This window comes from Gigantopelta aegis, chromosome 7, assembly GCF_016097555.1.
Source record: "Gigantopelta aegis isolate Gae_Host chromosome 7, Gae_host_genome, whole genome shotgun sequence".
Lineage (NCBI taxonomy): Eukaryota > Metazoa > Mollusca > Gastropoda > Neomphalida > Peltospiridae > Gigantopelta > Gigantopelta aegis.
This window is the reverse complement of record NC_054705.1, coordinates 1,822,436-1,841,173: the sequence shown is the minus strand read 5'-3', so window position 1 is coordinate 1,841,173 and position 18,738 is coordinate 1,822,436. Positions and strand designations below refer to the sequence as shown.

General features: G+C 41.0%; 1 protein-coding gene across 1 annotated transcript; it reads left to right on the top strand.

Moving 5' to 3' along the window:
- Window positions 1-14,213: 14,213 nt before the first annotated feature.
- On the top strand, window positions 14,214-15,815 carry LOC121377187 (kelch-like protein 5). The gene has a single exon (XM_041505094.1). The coding sequence runs from the start codon at window positions 14,214-14,216 to the stop codon at window positions 15,813-15,815; it is 1,602 nt and encodes a 533-aa protein (XP_041361028.1).
- The last annotated feature ends 2,923 nt before the right edge of the window (window positions 15,816-18,738 follow it).

The window sequence follows — 18,738 nt, the reverse complement described above, 5'->3', positions numbered from 1 at the left end:
GACCCAGAGGAAGTTATGGCATTGGACTTGTCTTAAGACAGAACGAAGGAAATGTTTTATTTAATGACGCACTCAACACATTTTATTTACGGTTATATGGCGTCAGACTTATGGTTAAGGACCAAACAGATATTGAGAGGAATCCCTTTGTCGCCACTTCATGGGCTACTCTTTTTGATTAGCAGCAAGGGAACTTTTATATGCACCATCCCACAGATAGGATAGTACATACCACGGCCTTTGTTACACCAGTGGTGGAGCACTGACTGGAGCAAGAAATAGCCCAATGGGCTCTTAAGACAGATGTTTTGGGAAGGGCCACTGCGGCTCCAGAACCAATGGATATCTTTCTGCCCACATGATGATAACTGATATTTATTCAAGATAATACATGGAAACATATTTTATTAATTCAGTGGGTTTTTATAATATATTTCTGAACTGTACATCAGTGCCATTTTGAACCATGTGGATATTTTTATGTGACCATTTATCTGATATTCATCCCTGTCATGAATAGACTATTAATTGGAGAATACTGTTGCAAAATATTCATGTTATGTGAAACATAACTCGTAACCTATGATTCTTCAAGATTCTTTGACTGACATGCATGCCTGTAGTTTTATATGCTCTTGTTACTTTTCGAGTGATTCACTGCGAATTGCTCATAATTAACTGGCTAACATTATGAGTAGTTTATGAATTTCAGTTCCCAAATTTTAATCATGTACTTGCTGATCATTACATTGTTGTGAGAGATAGTTTACACATTCATTTGTTTTTACCATGTACTCATTGCTCGTGAGGTACGTGATTTATCATGACATTACTATAACATGTACGTTCTTCACACATTCATTTCTTTTTACCATGTACTCATTGCTCGTGAGGTACATGATTTATCATGACATTAGGTTGAGTGCTCGCTTGAGGTGCCAGCGTCACAGGATCGAACCACATCGGTGGATCAATTCAACTCATTTGTTTTTCTTCTGTTTCCAACCAGTGCATCGCAGCTGGTCAAAGGCCGTGGTATGTGTTTTCCTGTCTGTGGGAAAGCGGATATAAAAGATCCCTTGCTGCATTATGAAAAAAATGTAACGGGTTTCCTCTAACAACTACTTGTCAAAATTATCAAATGTTTGACATTGAATAGCCAATGAATAATAAATCAATGTGGTTTAGTGGTATTGTTAACAAAAACAACTTAAAAAAAAAAAATCCACTCAATTTAAAAAAAAAAAATTCAAATAGGCTGATAGCGTTCAGTTAAGAGTCTGCATATTTTCTGATATATGCAAATGTATGCAGCAACAAACCAGACGATATGTTTTCCCCAGTACCTACTTCCTGTACCAGCTCCCATTAAACGCAGGGCCGTACCGTGGTCTGGACATGGGGGTGTGGTAAACTGTCCTGAAAACGCGTCTCTTCTTGTCTTCATTACGAATATATGTGGATCCCTTTCGGACCTCGGCTCGTTTGCCTTGCACAAACTCAACTTGCTCCTTTTACAATTCTGTGACACCCCTTTCCCCTTTATAAATGTCTAGATCCGCTATTTATATTTGACGGACTGTACAATGTTTTTGGACCCATATTCACAAAACATCGTAAGCCTGGTTTTACACGTAAACGTAAATCTACGACTGAAGAGCTATTCACGAAACAACGAAAACGTAAGTTACGTGTAAAGTTGGACGTAAATATAAGAGTGCCTCAGGTTGTAACTAACGCTGCACGTAAGTTGTGTACATATAATAAATGAAGCACGATCGCCGTTATTTACTATTATTATGGAAACTAGAAGCATTTCCAATAAATGAAGCAGTTTGCTATGGCGAACGCCCACGGATTGAACATATTATTGTTGGTGATCGAACGGATGTTTTCGACTCGGCCAATTTCTCCTGAGTTATCTTTTCCTTTTTAAGAAATGTTCTCAAGTTCGTACCAAAACGCGGATCCCCACCAATACCAAAATGCCATGGTTCACTAGTCGCGATGTTATTGTTAGCAGACGACAAACAAAATTGCGTTTTGCGCATTTGTTATTTACCCGGTAGCCATCGTTTGTAATGTGTTTTTATTAAATACGCCAGTGAGAGTTTTAAATCGTAGATTTACGTCCAACTAAGTTACGTCTACATTTACGACCGTCTTTGAGAATAAGGTGCTTCTTGCACTTAAACGTAAATCTACGGCAGATGTAAGTGCTAGTCGTAGACGTAAATTTACACCTTTTTGTGAATATGGATCCAGAATTCTAAGTTCGCCGACCTATCAGGGCCGTAGCTAGGATTTTCTGTTTGGGGGGGAGGGGGGGGGGGCAACTGAGTAGTTAATAGTCTAAAACTCCTCAAACAGTTAAGAAGAGAATTTTCTTTAATTTTCTATGATGCTTTCCGAATTTTTTTGACCCCCCCCCCCTGCCTATATCATGACGTTGCGTCACATGACCGCTTACTCAGCCATACCGTCTTCAAGGGGCCGTCTCAAAACGACAAGTGCCCGACAATCACAGAAAAGTTTGTTTTGCGTAACGACACCACTAGAGCACATTGATTCATTAATCATCGACTGTTGGATGTCAAATATTTGGTAATTTTATCGTAGTGTTAGAGAGGAAACCCACTACATTTTATCATTAGTAGCAAGTGATCTTTATAGGCCTATGCACTATCCCACAAACAGGATAGCACATACCACGGTATTTGATATACCAGAGTGGTACACATGCCAAGTAGGCATACGACTCGTAGAAAACATGAATGTAATATTGTTTCTCTCTCTCTCTCTCTCTCTCTCTCTCTCTCTCTCTCTCTCTCTCTCTCTCTCTCTCTCTCTCTCTCTCTCTCTCTCTCTCTCTCTGTGTGTGTGTGTGTGTGTGGTGTGTGTGTGTGTACCACTCTGTCGTTTTGGTGATTGTCCACAGCCCAGTGGTAAAGCGCTCACTTGATGCGTTGTCGGTCTGGGATCGATCCCTGTTGGTGGGTCCATTGCGCTATTTCTTGCTTCACCCAGTGCACCACGACTAATATATCAAAGGCCGTGGTATGTGCTATCTTGTCTAGGATGGTGCATAGGCCTATAAAGATCACTTGCTACTCATTTAAAAATATAGCGGGTTTCCTCTCTAACACTGATAAAATTACCAAATATTTGACATCCAATAGCCGATGATTAATTAATCAATGTGCTCTAGTGGTGTCGTTACACAAAACAAACTTCTTCTTTTTTGTGTGATTGTCTGGCACTTCTTGTTTTGAGACGGCCTCGAGAAGACAGAATGGCTGAGTGGGCGATCATGTCACGCAACATCACGATATAGGTCGGCGAACTTAGAATTCTGCTGTCCGGAGTTTGCCGAAGCTTAGCTGAATGTGGGTGCTGTCGGGTTTCTTTCTGTAGTGTGTGTATTAGTGATTACTATCTGAATTTGTTTTAATCAAGTAACTCGAAAATGGTCGATGTAAATGTATTTGACGTCAAACATAGCCTACGATATGAGTGATGTGGTATTAGAGCGGAAATCTTTGACAACTTTTTGGTTGTCGGTAATTGCCCAAAAAATACATAGTTTGGTCTCTAACTGTAATGAGAGCGTATTTATGTCCAAATTTTGCAAGGGGGGGGGGGGGGGGGGCGAGGGGGGCTGGGGGGCCCTCCCCTTGAACATTTTGAAAAATTGACCCCTTCTAGGGCTATTCTGAGGTGTTTTCTGCTGGCTTGCCGAGCTGCTTTGTGACAAAAAAAATTTCGCCTTGAGCAGGGAGGGGGATTCATGATCCATTACCATCGAGTGATGTTTTATATGCACTGTCCCCATTAATAGCAAGGGATCTTTTATATGCACCATCCCACAGACAGAATAGCACATAGTACGGCCTTTGATATACCAGTCGTGGTGCACTAGTTGGAACGAGGAATAGCCAATAGACCGACCGCGCATCAAGAGAACGCTTGACCACTTGGCTAGATCTGATCAAATAGCTTTGTAATGCGATACATTGTGGGTGAGAAGCATGCTAGTACAATCACATGGTGTAGTAACTGATAAACACGTTTACAAAATCAACAAGTTAGATTTAGCACATTACACAGACACATACACAGACACACATATACAGACACATTACACAGACACATATACATCGACACACAGAGACACACACAGCCCCTTTTTCTTGCATGTAGATTAAATGTGATCTTCCACCCTTTTTATTGGTGTACTGCCTGGGTGTGTTGATATGCTGCTTATAGCAGTTTTATTAGTTATCTTTAACATTACCGACAATAGGAATTGATTTAGTACATTGGAACCTGATGTTCGCAACACACTAAAATGGAGTTGTCTCGCTTTGATAATTTCTCTCTTGCAAGAAACGAAACTCGCCACATACCAGGAAATAGTGTAATTTCCACAAAGACACGGTCAGTTCGTAGCTGGGTCAAATCGAAGGTAGGTGACATGGAAGTTCTCGTTACATACAACTGTAGGGTAGTGCGCCATCGGAAAGACTAGAAAACTAGACGTGCTGCAGTGTGATTCCCTTCATTCTAAAAGTCATTGTGACAAATGCTGGAGAATGCAATACTTCTGTTACATATTACATATTTCACTATGTACGTGCATTCCTATTACGCTGCTTTAGCTCAGTCGGTTGAGCGCTCGCTTGAGGTGCTTGCGTCGCAGGGTCGAACCACCTCAGTGGATCTGTTCAACTGATTGGGTGTATCTGCTTTCCTGTCTGTGGGGAAAGTGCATATAAATTATCCCTTGCTGCATTAAGAAAATGCCGCGGGTTTCCTCTATTGACTACGAGTCGGAATTACCAAATGTTTGACATCCAATAGCCGATGATTAATAAACATCCAATAGCCGATTATTAATAAACATCCAATAGCCGATTATTAATAATTAATGTGCTCTAGATGTGTTGTTTTTCCTATTACTCTACCGGCCTCGGTGGCGTCGTGGTAGGCCATCGGTCTACAGGCTGGTAGGTACTGGGTTCGGATCCCAGTCGAGGCATGGGATTTTTAATCCAGATACCCACTGCAAACCCTGAGTGAGTGCTCCGCAAGGCTCAATGGATAGGTTTAAACCACTTGCACCGACCAGTGATCCATAACTGGTTCAACAAAGGCCATGGTTTGTGCTATCCTGCCTGTGGGAAGCGCAAACAAAAGATCTCTTGCTGCTAATCGGAAGAGTAGCCCATGTAGTGGCGATAGCGGGTTTCCTCTCAAAATCTGTGTGGTCCTTAACCATATGTCTGACGCCATATAACCGTAAATAAAATGTGTTGAGTGCGTCGTTAAATAAAAACATTTCTTTCTTTCCTATTACACTATACGCTGAATAACGGTATTCAAAACACCAGTCGTGTACCTCCCACCCCCTACTTAAAATGGACATGTCTTACATTGATCAGTTTGATAAACAGAAAGTTTCATCTTCTAAGAAATCTACACACATCACACACAAGGAAGTATTTTACGAACGGGTCAGACATTTTGTTGTGGGAGACACGAAGGTAGTTATAACCTTTATTTGACAATAACACATTATCAGTTCTCCAGTCTGTTATTGTTTTTGTTTTGTTATGTCTATAGCATCTGTTAACTCGTTGATTATACAGCTTAACACTTTATGCGACAACAGCACGGTGTACGAAATACAAATAAATACTAGAATATTACTCCCGACGATTATTGTTTGTCGATATTTGTGGTAGAAACCAGGGCGTGTTTTAATTAGGGCAGGGGAAACGTGTTTTAGCTGTGTGTGAGTTTGTTTGATGATGGTACACGGGCCGGTATGACCGATATGTGAAGTGGGGTGGGGCACGTATATTTTCGTTCTCAAGTGGGCGGACATGTGGTCCCTCCTACATCCCGTACCCCCGCCCCGTCGGTTGTTATGGGTCTGGTATATACACTACATACAATATGATAACGAACACGGGTATTATGTGGTGCATACACTACATACAATATGATGACGAACACGGGTATTATGTGGTGCATACACTACATACAATATGATGACGAACACGGGTATTATGTGGTGCATACACTAAAATTATTTTTTTTCTTCTTAGATATTACCCGAATAGGGCTACAGCCGACCTCGGTAGCGTCGTGGTTAAGACATCGGGCATAAGGCTGGTAGGTACTGGGTTCGGATCCCAGTCAAGGCATATTACCCGAATAGGGCTATAACCGACCTCGGTAGCGTCGTGGTTAAGACATCGGGCATAAGGCTGGTAGGTACTGGGTTCGGATCCCAGTCGAGGCATATTACCCGAATAGGGCTATAAACGACCTCGGTAGCGTCGTGGTTAAGACATCGGACATAAGGCTGGTAGGTACTGGGTTCGGATCCCAGTCAAGGCATATTACCCGAATAGGGCTATAACCGACCTCGGTAGCGTCGTGGTTAAGACATCGGGCATAAGGCTGGTAGGTACTGGGTTCGGATCCCAGTCGAGGCATATTACCCGAATAGGGCTATAACCGACCTCGGTAGCGTCGTGGTTAAGACATCGGGCATAAGGCTGGTAGGTACTGGGTTCGGATCCCAGTCGAGGCATATTAACCGAATAGGGCTATAACCGACCTCGGTAGCGTCGTGGTTAAGACATCGGACATACGGCTGGTAGGTACTGGGTTCGGATCCCAGTCGAGGCATATTACCCGAATAGGGCTATAACCGACCTCGGTAGCGTCGTGGTTAAGACATCGGGCATAAGGCTGGTAGGTACTGGGTTCGGATCCCAGTCGAGGCATATTACCCGAATAGGGCTATAACCGATCTCGGTAGCGTCGTGGTTAAGACATCGGACATAAGGCTGGTAGGTACAAATTGTGTGCCCAGGACAGCGTGCTTCAACCTTTATTGGATATAAACACGAAAGTTAGTTGAAATGAATGAAATGACATGACATGTCATGGGCGGTCGTGGTGGGGTTGTACATTCTGGCGACCAGTGCCGAAGGAGGGAAGGGGTAGGGATGGGGTTTCAGGCGACATCCGTTAGTGCTGGTTTCAGTGAACCGACTTCCACGTACTGCTGCTCACAGATGTACTGACGATGAGGAAGACCACGTGACACACCCAAACACCCGCCCTAGTCTCGCTGGTTCCGTAGTACTTAAACTTAGCACAGGGGTTATACAGTGGACAAAAATCAGGGTCATGTATGTGTTTACTCCCTCCGACGTACTTAAACTCAGTACAGGGGTTATACAGTGGACAAAAATCAGGGTCATGTATGTGTTTACTCCCTCCGACGTACTTAAACTCAGTACAGGGGTTATACAGTGGACAAAAATCAGGGTCATGTATGTGTTTACTCCCTCTGACATACTTAAACTCAGTACAGGGGTTATACAGTGGACAAAAATCAGGGTCATGTATGTGTTTACTCCCTTCCCCGACGTACTTAAACTCAGTACAAGGGTTATACAGTGGACAAAAATCAGGGTCATGTATGTGTTTACTCCCTACTCCGACATACTTAAACTCCGTACAGGGGTTATACAGTGGACAAAAATCAGGGTCATGTATGTGTTTACTCCCTACTCCGACGTACTTACCCTTCAGTACAGGGGTTATACAGTGGACAAAAATCAGGGTCATGTATGTGTTTACTCCCTCCGACATACCGTACTTACCCCGCAGTACAGGGGTCATACACTCGACAAAAATCAGGGTCATATATGTGTTTACTCCCTCCGACATACTTAAACTCAGTATTCAAATATACAGTGGACAAAAAAAGCATGGTCATGTATGTGTTTACTCCCTACTCCGACATACTTAGGGGTTATACAGTCGACACAAATCAGGGTCATGTATGTGTTTACTGTTGTCCCTCAGGGTTCAGTATTACTATTAAACTCAGTACAGGGGTTATACAGTGGACAAAAATCAGGGTCATGTATGTGTTTACTCCCTCCGACGTACTTAAACTACAGTACAGGGGCTGCGCGGTGGAGAAAATATTTCGGGCATATGTGGTTGACTGTGTATATCCCTCGCTCTCTCCCCTTGCCATCCAGTATTCCACACAATTATTATATATAACGATTATATTTTGTTTTATTGGGTGATGTGTGTGATGAGTTTGAAAAGCCCCGCAAATACAGTATTCAAATTATTAATATAAATATTATATTTCGTTTTATTGGGTGAGATGTAATATATCTGCTAACATACACCTGTAAATACAGTATTCAAATTATGAATATAAATATTATATTTCGTTTTATTGGGTGAGGTGTAATATATATTGATATACTCCGCAAATACAGTATTCAAATTATTAATATAAATATTATATTTCGTTTTATTGGGTGAGGTGTAATATATCTGCTAACATACACCTGTAAATACAGTATTCAAATTATTAATATAAATATTATATTTCGTTTTATTGGGTGAGGTGTAATATATCTGTTGATATACTCCGCAAATACAGTATTCAAATTATTAATATAAATATTATATTTCGTTTTATTGGGTGAGGTGTAATATATCTGCTAACATACACCTGTAAATACAGTATTCAAATTATTAATATAAATATTATATTTCGTTTTACTGGGTGAGGTGTAATATATCTGCTAACATACACATGTAAATACAGTATTCAAATTATTAATATAAATATTATATTTCGTTTTATTGGGTGAGGTGTAATATATCTGCTAACATACACCTGTAAATACAGTATTCAGATTATTAATATAAATATTATATTTCGTTTTATTGGGTGAGATGTAATACATCTGCGTGTTTACGATGATTGTCTATGTAATGAATATCAACGTACTTTGGAATAATGTAGGTTATTTTCTCTTTTGTTGTACGACCTTCCTAATTAATTCATACATACTAGGTTGGTTCTAAGCCACGATTTTCATGTGTGTAGTGAATGCAGATTGCTGCAGCCTCGTGATACCCTCCCCCACCCTGGGATGTTCTGCTTGGGTGATCCAAGGGTTAACTAAAACACCGGACATTGAAAATTGGCTTCTATATTGTGTGAATGTGTATCTAAGATAGTCGATATGTAGGCCTATATTGTGGAAGTGTTATATCGGTCAGGAGGTTACCCACCCGAGATCCACCACAACTCGCTGATATGTAGGCCTATATTGTGGAAGTGTTATATCGGTCAGGAGGTTACACACCCGAGATCCACCACAACTCGCTGATATGTAGACCTATATTGTGGAAGTGTTATATCGGTCAGGAGGTTACACACCCGAGATCCACCACAACTCGCTGATATGTAGGCCTATATTGTGGAAGTGTTATATCGGTCAGGAGGTTACACACCCGAGATCCACCACAACTCGCTGATATGTAGGCCTATATTGTGGAAGTGTTATATCGGTCAGGAGGTTACACACCCGAGATCCACCACAACTCGCTGATATGTAGGCCTATATTGTGGAAGTGTTATATCGGTCAGGAGGTTACACACCCGAGATCCACCACAACTCGCTGATATGTAGGCCTATATTGTGAAAGTGTTATATCGGTCAGGAGGTTACACACCCGAGATCCACCACAACTCGCTGATATGTAGGCCTATATTGTGGAAGTGTTATATCGGTCAGGAGGTTACACACCCGAGATCCACCACAACTCGCTGATATGTAGGCCTATATTGTGAAAGTGTTATATCGGTCAGGAGGTTACACCCCAGATCCACCACTCGAGATCCACCACAACTCGCTGATATGTAGGCCTATATTGTGGAAGTGTTATATCGGTCAGGAGGTTACACACCCGAGATCCACCACAACTCGCTGATATGTAGGCCTATATTGTGGAAGTGTTATATCGGTCAGGAGGTTACACACCCGAGATCCACCACAACTCGCTGATATGTAGGCCTATATTGTGGAAGTGTTATATCGGTCAGGAGGTTACACACCCGAGATCCACCACAACTCGCTGATATGTAGGCCTATATTGTGGAAGTGTTATATCGGTCAGGAGGTTACACACCCGAGATCCACCACAACTCGCTGATATGTAGGCCTATATTGTGGAAGTGTTATATCGGTCAGGAGGTTACACACCCGAGATCCACCACAACTCGCTGATATGTAGGCCTATATTGTGAAAGTGTTATATCGGTCAGGAGGTTACACACCCGAGATCCACCACAACTCGCTGATATGTAGGCCTATATTGTGAAAGTGTTATATCGGTCAGGAGGTTACACACCCGAGATCCACCACAACTCGCTGATATGTAGGCCTATATTGTGGAAGTGTTATATCGGTCAGGAGGTTACACGCCCGAGATCCACCACAACTCGCTGATATGTAGGCCTATATTGTGGAAGTGTTATATCGGTCAGGAGGTTACACCCCCGAGATCCACCACAACTCGCTGATATCTAGGCCTATATTGTGGAAGTGTTATATCGGTCAGGAGGTTACACACCCGAGATCCACCACAACTCGCTGATATGTAGGCCTATATTGTGGAAGTGTTATATCGGTCAGGAGGTTACACCCCCGAGATCCACCACCCGAGATCCACCACAACTCGCTGATATGTAGGCCTATATTGTGGAAGTGTTACATCGGTCAGGAGGTTACACACCCGAGATCCACCACAACTCGCTGATATGTAGGCCTATATTGTGGAAGTGTTATATCGGTCAGGAGGTTACACACCCGAGATCCACCACAACTCGCTGATATGTAGGCCTATATTGTGGAAGTGTTATATCGGTCAGGAGGTTACACACCCGAGATCCACCACAACTCGCTGATATGTAGGCCTATATTGTGGAAGTGTTATATCGGTCAGGAGGTTACACACCCGAGATCCACCACAACTCGCTGATATGTAGGCCTATATTGTGGAAGTGTTATATCGGTCAGGAGGTTACACACCCGAGATCCACCACAACTCGCTGATATGTAGGCCTATATTGTGAAAGTGTTATATCGGTCAGGAGGTTACAAACCCGAGATCCACCACAACTCGGTGATATGTAGGCCTATATTGTGAAAGTGTTATATCGGTCAGGAGGTTACACACCCGAGATCCACCACAACTCGCTGATATGTAGGCCTATATTGTGGAAGTGTTATATCGGTCAGGAGGTTACACACCCGAGATCCACCACAACTCGCTGATATGTAGGCCTATATTGTGAAAGTGTTATATCGGTCAGGAGGTTACACACCCGAGATCCACCACAACTCGCTGATATGTAGGCCTATATTGTGGAAGTGTTATATCGGTCAGGAGGTTACACACCCGAGATCCACCACAACTCGCTGATATCTAGGCCTATATTGTGAAAGTGTTATATCGGTCAGGAGGTTACACACCCGAGATCCACCACAACTCGCTGATATCTAGGCCTATATTGTGGAAGTGTTATATCGGTCAGGAGGTTACACACCCGAGATCCACCACAACTCGCTGATGATTTACTTCATTTCAGTTTAATTTTCGTGCTTATATCCAATTAACGTTCAAGGACGCCGACTTCAGCTATGTGGACTGTTTGTCCAGAACAGTGGGTTAGTTCTTAGTCGTTATTCGTTAGTAAGAGAAAAGAGAGTGTAGTGGTCTTACATCTTCCCATTGAGTCGTTAAAGCTTGTTATGGATGGGAGCCGGTACTGGGATACGAACCCTGTACCTACCAGCCTTACGTCCGATGGTTTAACGACGACGTCATCGAGGCCGGTACTCGCTAGTGACAAAAAGATATTTGTAAACATTGTTCTTTTGTAAACCCGTAGTCAATAGAGGAAACCCGCAAAATTTGCTTAATGCAGCAAGAAATATTTTATATGCACTTTCCCACAGACAGGAAATAACATACCACGGCCTTTGACCAGTTGTGATGCGCTGGTTGGAACGAGAAAAATCTAGTCAGTTGAACAGATCCACTGAGGTGGTTCGATCCTGCGACACAAGCACCTCAAGCGAGCGCTCAACTGACTGAGCTAAATGCCGCCCCGTTTTGTAAACACTGATAAATTAGAACCACCTGAACTCGCTAATGAGACGAAATGCTATTTCATTCAGTTATTTTGTATTTAAACATTGATAAATTAGAACCACCTGAACTCGCTAATGAGACGAAATGCTATTTCATTCAGTTATTTCGTATGTAAACATTGATCAATTAGAACCACCTGAACTCGCTAATGAGACGAAATGCTATTTCATTCAGTTATTTCGTATGTAAACATTCTTTATTACCTAGCTTGATGCGCGGCGGGCTCACTTCGCTATTTCTTTTTTCCAGCCAGTGCACCACGACTGGCATATCAAAGGCCGGGGTTAGTGTTCTCCTGTCCATGGGATAGTGCATATAAAAATCCCTTGCTACTAATGGAGAAATGTAGCGGGTTTCCTCTTTAAAACTATATTATTTCAAAATTACCAAATGTTTCACATCCAATAGCCGATGTTAGAATAAATCAATGTGCTCTAGTGGTGTCGTTAAACAAAACAAACTTTTTCTTTTCCATTATTGTCATACATAATCAAGACGTGGATAAATAATATAGAGACACAGAATTCATTAATCCACCTATCAATACATTAGGAATGCTATTGTGTACGCAGTGGGTGTTTGTTAAATCTAAAGAAGAAAAAACAAACAAAAAAGCACCTCGAGAATTTGTTAAACCTTGGATAAACAAGAAACATTTACTTAGAAGAAGTTTGTTTTGTTTAGCGACACCACTAAATCACATTGCTTTATTATTGTAACTGACTGTTGTGTGTTCTAAAATCTAAAAACTCCATATGGTTATCTCCTAAATGTCAAAATAGGCGATGATTTAGGAGATAACCATATGGAGTTTTTAGATTTGCGGGTGTTATTGTCTATTTGATCCCGCAAATGTCATTTTTGACCGAAGGCGTTAGCCTTCGGTCAAAAATGAAACATTTGCGGGCAAATCTAAAAAGTCCATATGGTTATGTCCATTGTAAACTGAATCGTTTTTCTACAGAACTAACTGTATATTTGGCATTTCTTGAAAAAAATACCTGGCTACAATCTAACTGTAGACCATTGAATCGTCAAGTTCGCCTGTTCCAATTGCTAATGACGTCACTTTCTAATGACGTCATTAGCTTTCCGGGTGTTATTGTCTATTTGATCCCGGAAAAAGAATGTAATTAACCAATCACAATACAGAACACCCGACAGTCAGTTTACAATTAGTCTTAGAGAGGAGACTCGCTACATGTTTCCATTAATAGCAAGGGATATTTTATATGCACCACCCACAGACAAGATAGCACGTACCACGGCCTTAAATATACCAGTCGTGGTGCTTCTTAGAAAAAACAACAAAAAAACAACAACAACGAATGTTTATTAAATCTTAGGTAAACGACGAGTTTTTGTTATGGCATAGATAAATAAAGATATTAGTGTTTATTAACTCATGGATGGATAACATAGTGGCGGCATTCATTAATGGGTTTATTTGTTTTTGATTTGTTTTAATTTTGTTTGTCTGTTGTTGTTTTTTTTGTTTTTTTGTGTTTGTTTGTTTGTTTTTTAAAGGGGGAGATGGGGGGGGGGGTTAAAATAATGAATGAATGAATGTTTAACGACACCCCAGCACAAAAATACACATCGCCTATTGGGTGTCAGCCGTTTTGTTCTAGCTGTTGTTTTTATAAGTATCCTGTATTTATTAAGACCTGGATAAATAACTAAATCTGTTTGGTTTTTTGTTTTGTTTAACGACACCACTAGAGCACATTTATTTATTAATCATTGGCTATTGCATGTCAAACATTTGGTAATTTTGACATGTAGTCTTTTAAATGAAACCCGCTATGGATAAATGTGTCACACCAGTATTTATTTCACCAGTATTTATTTAACGGTGTATAAATATCCAGTGCGTGTTAAAGTGACATTTCGCCCATTAGGCTATTTCTCGTTCCAGCCAGTGCACCACGACTGGTATATCAAAGGTCGTGGTATGTACTACCCTGTCTGTGGGATGGTGCATATAAAAACATCCTTGCTGCTAATCGAAAAGAGTAGTCCCGCCAGTGCTGTGAACATGACATATCATCAACGTCACATATTATCTTGAGTTTCTTGTGGCATTATGCCTGGCTCTTTCTAGAATATTGTTATCTATGTTTTGTATCTTTTCAGTTCAGTTGTCTTATATGATGGAGAACGCTCAAGCACAACTCCTCATAAACATCCATGAAGAGATTACAAAAGGTTCTTTCACTGACCTACACATTATATGTAAGGACGGAACAACGACCGGAAGCCGCATCGTACTGGCGGCGATGTCATCATACTTCCGGGCCATGTTCAGTTCTGATATGTCAGAGAGTCAGACGGGCGTCTTGAACCTTCCCACGGTGTCTTTGTCGGTGTGGCAAGCTATCATGAAAATGTATTTGTGTGGAATTAATCTAGTCAGTGAAAGCAAATGTGTGGAGATCCTGGATGCTGCTGAGATGATGCAGCTTGACCACATCAAAGAATTATGTAACATATTCCTGAAGGAAAGTCTGGTAATGACCGCAGAAAATTGTTTAAATTGGTGGAGACTTTGTAAACTTTACAATTTCCACGATTTGTCCAACCGAGCATTTTCCTGTTTGGCTGACGAGTTTGCTGATTTTGTTGAAACAGAAAACGTTGTTCACCTGTCAAAGGAAGAACTTATGGAAATCATTTCAAAAGAAGAGATGAAATGTACAGAAGACATCATTCTGAAAGGCGTCATGAAGTGGATTCAGTATAATAACCCGGATCAAGATGACGTGAAACTGATTTTTGAAAATGTGCGGCTAGATTATGTAGACACTCAATTTCTATTTGACGACGTTGTGTATTCAGACATTGCCTGTAAACACAAATCTGTTCAGGAAATGATACGGAAATCGCTAACTTTACTGGTTCGACGTACAGCTCGTTCAAGGGTTAATCCTAAAAGGCATGACATCTTTGTTCTCCGTCATAACAAGACGTCACTTCTGTCTTGTTTCACGTCAGACAACAAGTGGGAGGACGTCCCATCAGCCCCAGTAGATCCTGGAGTTTGGTATTCAGCAGCAGGTTTGGACGACAAGATCTATATCACTGGTGGATATAACAAGAAGAAATGTACATTGATATATAACACTGCAACAAAAGTCTGGACAGTAGGTCCAGATCTTACACATGAACACTGCTGTCACTGTATGACCACAGCTAACTCTAAAGTGTACTCGATAGGTGGTTGCTGTAGCAACACAATAGAGGAATTGAGCGAGAGTGAGACGCACTGGCATGTTGTTGGAGATTTGGGATTGAGACGATTGCACGCTTTCCCTGTTACAGTTGGTGAGAACATTCTCGTTATGGGAGGAAACACCGGCTCAGGCGGATCAGATGTTATGCAGTGTTTCAACACCAGAACTAAAACTGTTAGTCAGCTGAACACAAAGTTACCATGTAGCTCACGGTCACTAAGAGGCTCTGTTCACCTCCCAGATGTTTATTTGGTAGACGACGACGGCCACGTGATGCACCTCCAGGTCACCAACACGGGTGGAGAAATCCAGATTCAGATTAAATCTACAACAGAATGGAAATCATTTGGACGTAGCTTTGGTGTAACACACCGAAACGGAAGCTTGCTGTGTTTTACAAAAGATGGAATCAGCAAATTCAACCTCGCTGAAGGTAAAGAAGAACAGAGTACATTCCCTAAGTCGCCTAGAAGTGGCGAAGTGTACAACGTGTGCACGGTGTCCAGTGGGAAAACATCGTAATGATTGTATAGTGTGTTAGCTCTACAAACAAACTACTGGACACATTGTAAGACCACACTGTTCTCTTTAGGATTACGGATTGCGTGTGTGTGTGTGTGTGTGTGGGGGGGGGGGTTAAGGCGGCAAAATCGGATGATAAAATAAAAAGAAAATTCACCCAATTCCCGTTCGTATTTATTTATTTATTTAATTTAGTTTTTCGGATGTTTTCAGTAAAAAGTTCAGGATGGAGGAGAAATACGTTGTTTTGTGACGTAGATTGGCCACACTGAAATCGTCTTGTCTAAATTCCGAATTTGTCGACAGATGGAATGAAATGTCAGCAACTTAGGGGTAGGGTATAAATTAAAATATTAACACTATTCAAAGCATACTTTGCACTATTGTTAATGAAAATTTATCAACATAACATTTAAATATACATGTTAATTAATATATAAAATGTCATGGCAGAGAACGATTGTTCGGCACTCCGTTTCAGATGGGATTGAATTCCACTTTTCTATACACCACTCAAATGCAGGTTGCAGGTTCTAATAGACCAAATCAGTTCCTATTGCCGATAATGTTAACGTTTACTAATGAAACTGATATAAGCAGCGTATCAACACACCCAGGAAGTACAGCAATAAAAACTGGCTCCTCACATCTAATCTACCTGCAAGAAAATGGGGGGTCAGATGCCATTTAAGAGATTTAATTAATGTTTTTAATAGCAACCGTCATTTTTGCTGAAAATTGCAGTTCGATTTTTGGAGGTACCCCACATTAGTTTCAAACTCTGGTATATACTGCATAACAATTGTATGACAAATAAAAGTGTATTTATTTATTATCAGTTGGTAATAGTATTTACACAAATAATGTCACATATTACTACTTTTACTCTGTAAATATTTGCACATCGAACTTTGACACGGAACTGTCTTCTTGCTACTATGCAACCTGTAGTGCACTAAATAAAATATGTTCGGGTCAAAGCTGAAAGTGCACTGACAAACTGTTACTGAGTTGGAATTGGATGTGGTTTATAAACGCTGATCTAGCTTATTTCAAGGCTTGTACTTTTATTTATATCTTATTTCCCGACACTGTAAGATTTTTCCTTCGGTGGGCCCATTGCGCTATTTCGCATTCCAGCCAGTGCACCACGACTAGTATATCAAAGGCCGTGGTATGTGCTATCCTGTCTGTGGGATGGTGCATACAAAAGATCCTTAAAACTACATTCCCTGGAATATTTTTATTATTTAAGCATATAGAACAGAAAATCCAATTACGTTTGGTGCATATATGACGCCGCACTCCGCATTGGTTTCATTACGCTGGCTTATCCAGGTCAAAAACAAAGCCATGATTTTGAAAGTGGAACACTTTTGACGGGCTCGTACCGATCTCGGTTTTCATTGGCTTATCACAAGTATAGAATTCCCCAACAAGAAATCACGTGAGATTTCGCAATTTTTGAACAAATTTAACTGTCTTGATTGAGGGGTCGTCTCATATCTCCAAAACATTTATATCCATAGAAGTACGGTACAACGCCTTTCCAGGGGTCGGTGAGTGGGGGATTTGCCTTGAAATTTTGACAGTGGCCAGCTGTTGGTATATGCGTTACATGCAAGGGGGTGTTACTAATTACGCAACGCTCTAGGGGTAGAGGAAGAGGGTACTGTGTTTTTTCAAGAATATGTTATTTTTATTCATTACTTAAAGACCTAAGAAAGGTGTTTTTTTGAAATGCGCGGTCAGTCTAGGATCGATCCCCATCGGCGGGTATACAAAAAGACCATGGTATGTGATATCCTGTCTGTGGGATGGTACATATAAACAATCCCTTGCTAAAAAAAAATGTAGCGGGTTTCCAAGGCGCGTGTGCAGGGACTTCAGCGGGGTTGGGGTTATAGACTGTGTTAAGCGAAGTTTATATGGGGCCATGCTCCCCCAAAAAATACATTTCAAATTTGTTTAAGCTTGGGCAAGTAAGGGTTTCGACCTCCAATTCCCTCCCCCTGCACATGCACCCGATTCCTTTCTAAGATTATATGTCAAAATTACCAAATGTTAGACATCCAATAGCAGATGGAAGGAAGGATAGGATATGTTTTATTTAACGACGCACTCAACACATTTTTTTTAAGGTTGTACGGGGTCGGATGATTATTAAATCAATATGCTTTATCTTTGATGTCGTAAACATAGGCCCAACTTTACCCTTTCCAAACAAAATAATATTTATTTGAAATTGTCGATTTTAACACGTAAAGTTAAGAAGTGAAAACGTTCATTGTCTACTTTAGTATATTTTATTTTTAAAATATATACATGATTAAAGCCGCACACCCTAGTTCCATCCAGCGAAAATAAATTATAATTTGGTTAATCTACAAACCTGTAACACACTTAGATCACGTTTTTATGAAATGGAGTGAAAAAGCAGGTTTTATATCGATAAATACCATGGGAATCCCCATGTCCCAATTGCTTGAAATAATTTTGAAAGTTTGTATTCTGATGTCACCGGTAGATGTCGCTCGAAGCACAACAATGCCTACGTCACGACAAATTTCACAGACTTGGGGTGCGTTCTTTTCAGCTCTCCTGGACATGTTCCAACTGTTCTGTCCTGGTTGTATCCCCTCTCCAGATATCGTAGGACTTAGCAAAATTATTGGTTTTAAGGGTTTGTAACGTTTTGTATTGAGATACTTACTTGTCTGAACTTTATTGTTACTGAAAATGTTCACGAACTGTGAAGAAAAATCTCACAAATGAACAACAACAAATGATGTTGATCGCGCGAACCGTGCACGAGAAAACAAACCGAACCAAAATGATAACGATCACGTGGTATACCAACGTCTGTGACATTGAAATGGAAATATCCCGTCTAAAAATAGATTAGACCTTGTCTGCTCAACGG

Excerpts from the sequence above, each read along its gene's own strand:
- LOC121377187 (XM_041505094.1), top strand. The coding sequence starts at position 14,214 with ATGGAGAACGCTCAAGCACAACTCCTCATAAACATCCATGAAGAGATT.